Genomic DNA, 6,056 nt, shown 5'->3' on the forward strand with positions numbered 1-6,056 from the left:
CACGTCACCTATCTGAATATAGATCTATGAAAAATATTGATGATTTTTAAGAGAAAAAAGTTTTTGTGTTATTTATCCTAGTCATCGGTGTTCCTATGAATAAATGTGACTCCTCCGTGTCGCTCGATACTCATGTCAGTCTATCATGTTGTTTCAGCCGGCAATACCTGAAAAATTTAGTCGCCCGACCATCGGTCGTGTCTACATGTTTAAATGACAAGGGAAACAATAATTTATTGGGGGGAAATTTGGATGCAATTTCGAATCATGTGAAAGAGCATTTCAGTGCTGGATTTCTTTACTTTAAATCTTGAATTTGGTCAGCGTGCCATTAATCAGTAAATTTTATTTAAGAAGTTCCTTTAATTTGTTCGTATCTATGAGATTGCGACTAGCATAACTTATAAAAACAAGAGGCCCAGGGGCCACAGCGCTCACCTGAGCACATCGGCTAGGAAAAAACACATATCAGATCAGAACTTAAGATTTACTAAGGTTGGGGGGGGGAGCTTGAATGTTAACCCCCCAGGGGATCATGATTTGAACGTGCTGGAATATACACTACCTGAGGATGATTCCATGTAAATATTACTAATCATGGCTTTGATAAAATTGAAAAGAAGATTTTTAAAGATGTTTCCTATATATTCCTATGTAAAACTTTGGTCGATTATTTTGGCCCCATCCTAGCCCCGGGGGTCATGATTTGAACAAACTTGAATCTACACTACCTGAGGATAATTTCACATGGGTTTCATCTTTCCTGGTCCAGTGGTTCTTGAGAAGAAGATTTTAAAAGATTTTTCCTATATATTCCTATGTAAAACTTTGATCGGCCATTTTGGCCCCACCCTACCCCTGGGGGGTCATGATTTGAACAAACTTGAATCTACACTACCTGAGCCTGATTACATATGTGTTTCATCTTTCCTGGCCCAGTGGTTCTTGAGAAGAAGATTTTTTAAAAATGCCATTAATTTTTCTCTAATTCATAATTATCTCCCCTTGGAAAAGGGCGTGGCCCTTCATTTGAACAAACTTGAATCCCCTTTACCCAAGGATACTTTGTAGCAAGTTTGGTTGAAATTGGTCTAGTGGTTCTTGAGAAGAAGATGAAAATGTGAAAAGTTTACGACGACAACAACAACGACGACAACGACAGACGACGGACAAATTTTGATCAGAAAAGCTCACTTGAACCTTTGGCTCAGGTGAGCTAAAAACTTGCCTGTTAAGAAAAAAATCAATATTTGCTCTTGAAATCTGATTTTAAACACTGAGATAAAAACACTAGCTTGAAATGTACCCTTCTTGCAATGTAAATCTTGTTACATTACCTTAAAAATCAAACCTGTGTTATCTTTATGTTTAACTTTAAGTTTATAAGATAAAACATCACAACTGTCTGACATTCACGATTGATATTTAATTGTGTGGATTCAAGTAAGTTGACGATCACATATATTTAGCTGACTTGATTATAAAGCTTCCCTTACTATACTGACAGCTTGGTCCCATCCATTCTGGTTGACATTGTCCACCTGATGTACATTGTCCTGTTGTGCTATTAAACTGATCATTTTCACAATGTTCCAACGCTGTACAAGTATCCTTGTTGTAAAATGTTCTACCAGGTTTGAACGCGCAGAAGCGTGCTGTTAGTGGAAAAGTTATCAGAGAATTAATTACGTTGTCAAATAGCAGGTTTTACATTTGAGTTGTAAAATAATTTTTGTAGGTTTATAATCTTAAGGAAGTTGATAAGAGATTTGATAAACCGATATAAATTATAAAAAGCAAGCAAAACGTACCGTAACTAAAGGAAAACAATGCTACTAACAACTGGACAGAAAAAAAGAAGTCATTTTGATAACTGAATAAAGAAGGAAGTTTAATTACATATCTTATCAGGGTGCGCTTTGTATAAATATAAACACAGATAACATTTTCAAATTTCTCTGTGTGCGAATTATAAATCTGCATTTCAATAAAAGCACGCGGCTTCGTTACTCCTTTTATTTCTTTTAAACACGTTTCCTTTTTTAAAGAACTTGATTATAATTTTTCCCATAATATTAAGCAGACTAAATATTTAAAGTAAATTTTAAACATCAGATGAGTACAAGGAAGAAAAAGTGCTTATGAATGTATTTGGGGCTTAGAATACATGTATATTGTATGTTTCACAAAGCACGAAAAACACTTAAATATAAAAATAAGTTTTTAGAAGCGAATAAAAAGCAGAGTGATAAATGAATTTAAAAATTACCTTAAAAGTTTCCCTTTTTTTTTTTTTTTTACAAATACTGCAATTAAAAAATATATACATTTTTAAAAGCAAATGACGCCCTGCAAGATTGCACTACTTAGTCCGTCACGGATAAACTAAATTTCTATTTTATTTTGAGAGAAAAAAAGCCTTTCCAAGGAAGCATATATGAAAGTAACTTACTTAGACCTCTTCATGCATTGCACACGTAAGGCCTTTTCTTAAGACCTACATCTCTGCCTGTCCACTAACATTTGCTGTAAGATGCCTCACTTAAGTCCATCTCCGATCTGTTATCTCTTTTTTGACTGAATGTCGCCATGTTTCACTTTTCCAGTGGAGTCCATCTAACGGCTACACTTGGTTTATGTGATGTTTCCATTCTCGTGACTTGGCCAATCTATATCTATACTTTTTCTTTAATCTGGTCGAATATGACAGCTGTTTTTTTTTAATTACGTTTAAATAATATTATACTCAAAATTTAATTTTTTTTTAGGAAGGATAATGTTTTGATCAGATTATTTGTATTTAGGGAAGAGAAAATAGCTGTAAGTTTTTATTGGTGACAATGTTAGGTGATTGAAGGGCACAAATATAAAGAAATGATTCAAGCACCTTTTTTCATAAACAGGTCTTAGTCATTTTTTGATTACTAAAACCATTATAAGAGTAATTCACATTTTTACCAAAATCGACTGCTTAAAATTTACGAATTTACTTTATAAACAACCATTCTACACGATAGATTAAAGTCCAGGCTTTTTAATATCATTGATATAATATCATATCAATAAAAATGGAACTCGTAAATTTACTTATCTTGTTATTGGTCATGTACAAAATTATTTTTTTAAAAACATTCTGATTGTAAACACAAATACTCTGAAGTTGACATCAAAAAGATGCTCTAGGTTTTGATCAACAATATCTATGGTGTTTTTGAAGACCAGGTTTTTCCCTCAATCTATTGGAATTCCAATGGGTATCAATTGCATCCCATTATTGAAAGACCTATTTTTGTATTCACATGAAGCGGAATTTGTCCAAAATCTAATGCGTGAATGGAAGAAAACACTTGCAACGGCCTTCAACTCGACATTTAGATATATTGACGACGTATTGTCAATATTAACAATGTTAATTTCCATTCTTATGTCAATACGATATATTCTTGTGAGCTTGAGATAAAAGATACCAAAGAATCGGGCAACTCTGTTCATATTTGAATATTTTACTTGAAAAATGTGTTCAAGGTAATCTAACAACCAAGCTATATGATAAACGGGACGACTTTACCTTTTTAATCGTAAAAAATCATAAGATTAGTTATGCAGCAATATACTAGTATCTTCATCACCTGCATACGGAGTTTATATATCTTAGATGATTTGATACATAAGAGCATGCTCTATGTATGAGCAATTTCTAATACAAAGTAAATTATTGACAAAGAAGTTGATGAAACACGAATTAATATTAACAGTCTCATTTAAAGTCATCATTTCGTAAATTCTGTGGTCTATACCATGACCTTATTAGCAAATACAATTTATCATTGTGTCAAATTTTGAAATTTTTCATACTTTTTGTTAGTCCATTATTTACAGAATTGACGACGGATTTTTTTCGTTATTTCCCGATCATGACAAGGAGCACACGGCGGGTGTGACCGTTCGGTAGGTGTTACTCACTCCTCAATGACATCTGATCCTACCCCTAATGTTTTGGAGGTTTGTATTTGCCCTGCTCCTAATTTGTATTGTTTTGTGGACTTTTGATATTGAATACTGTTCTTTATTATGTACCTAATGTGTATCACTCAATTTTACTGTAGATATATATATATATATTATTATAACAGTAACTTGATCCGAAGGGTCGTATCACGTCGAGTTGACAGGCGCGGATCATCAGATCTAACGAGACGCGAAGCGTAGAGTTTGATCTGATGATCCGCGCCTGTCAACGAGACGTGATTCGGCTCTTCGGATCAATTTTCTGTTATAATGATAGATTTATTATATATCCACTCATATAACTAGCAAGATATAGCAAAATAAAACTTTGGAGATCAATTGTACAATATTTATCAGTAAAACAAAGCATAATAACAAGGGACTTTTTAACGCGCAGGAAAAATAACGTCATTTTTCTGCGTACTACGTCATCAGTTTCAGAGAGTGGCGATATGGATTCAGAAAACCACAGTGTGGTGATCCGGAAAATCGGATCAAACTCTGTAAAATTAACAGTAACAAAAACAAGGAAATTGATGGGTATATAATAAAACGCAATCACGTGACGTCGTGATCCGACTTTCCGGATCACCATACTGTGGTTTTCTGAATCCATATCACCACTCTCTGAAACTGATGACGTGATACGCAAAAACATGACGTTATCTTTCTTACGCGTTAAGAAGTCCATTGTTTTTATGCTTTGTTTTATTGATAAATATTATACATTTGATCTTTAGAGTTTAATTTTGCTAAAGTTAGCTAGTTATTAGGGGGTATATAATAAAGAAGATGGGCGTATTTGGCGTGTGATCTGCAGGAATCATTTGTGCGAAACATTTATGGTTTAAATGTCCATGATTTGGTTGGCTGAACATAGCTGGTCAGATTTTACAAACACGTCCATAGGTTTTTTTTCATTTAGTTTGAAAGTGTGAGATTGTATCATTTTTGTCCGTTTTTCCTGGAGGGTACTATAACATAGTAGTGTTTCACAAAAAATAAACACCTAACATACTTAATGCATATAGATACATGATACGTGTACATGTACATTATAGAATAGAAGATTAGAATTGATTTCGTTCGAGAACCAAACTGAATCAAAATTTATCTAATTCAAAAGTTTAATACACCAGTACATAAAACGAAACTGACAAAATAAATGGTTGTTTGCATGAAAAAAAAACAATTACTTAGTAATTAACGCCCCATGCCAGGCTCGAACCAAAAACTTTTCAATAGCAGTGCACTGAACAGATATCCCAACTCACTGAGCTATCACCGCTTCATATTCACAGATGATTTTAAGAAGCACCACATTCTCACATTTGGATTTTGGGGGGGGAAAGTTCATTTTTCGTGGTCTCTGGGTCTTCTCTCCATTTTTTAAAAAAGTGTATTCGTTTCTTTGAATTAAAATACACACAAATAACGTTTCAAAATCATGGAGAGAAGACCCAGAGATAGAAAAATTTTAGAAAAAAGTGTTTAAAAATGTACCATTTTGTACCAGATGTCTGATCTGGCCAATTTTAAAGTGATTTTTTTGCAAATCAAAGCTCAATTTCGGGAAAATATTTTCCTTTCCTGTTGCACAGGAACTCGATAAATAAAAAAAATGTTAAAATTTCATGTGACATGTCGATAAAATTTTCACTTTTCAATTATGCCCAGATTCCTGCCGAATGCCAATCAAAAGCGCCCTCGTTCTTTATCATTATAACAGTAACTTGATTCGAAGAGCCGTATCACGTCTCGTTAGATCTGATGATCCGCCCTGTCAACTCGACGTGATACGACCCTTCGGATCAAGTTACTGTTTTAATAATATACATATCTCCATATGTTCCATTAATACAAGAAATAAAATCTCATTACAAAAATAAAATACTATAAATAAATATACCCAACTGACATAAATATTGTTGTTTTTCATTTTTTTTCCCAATGGTTTGTCAATAACACAAGACGCGATCATTGAAATGATTTTTTTTATTCCAGTTAACTGTCTGTTAATATTATTATAATAGTATTCATACTCTTAG

General features: G+C 33.4%; 1 protein-coding gene across 1 annotated transcript in view; it reads right to left on the reverse strand.

The window, feature by feature from the left end:
- The window catches only part of LOC134243463 (uncharacterized), a 74,143-nt gene extending 72,294 nt beyond the window's left edge, over window positions 1-1,849 (reverse strand). The window contains exons 1-2 of the mRNA XM_062725714.1: window positions 1,812-1,849; window positions 1,497-1,655 (exon numbers count right to left, since the gene is read on the reverse strand). Coding sequence (XP_062581698.1) covers window positions 1,497-1,518 — 22 coding nt within the window. The 5' untranslated portion in view covers window positions 1,519-1,655; window positions 1,812-1,849. The remainder of the gene's footprint in view (window positions 1-1,496; window positions 1,656-1,811) is intronic.
- Window positions 1,850-6,056: the final 4,207 nt, after the last annotated feature.

This window comes from Saccostrea cucullata, unplaced genomic scaffold (assembly GCF_032062105.1).
Source record: "Saccostrea cucullata isolate Sc308-1 unplaced genomic scaffold, CSIRO_AGI_Scuc_v1 ctg503, whole genome shotgun sequence".
Classification (NCBI taxonomy): Eukaryota; Metazoa; Mollusca; class Bivalvia; order Ostreida; family Ostreidae; genus Saccostrea; species Saccostrea cuccullata.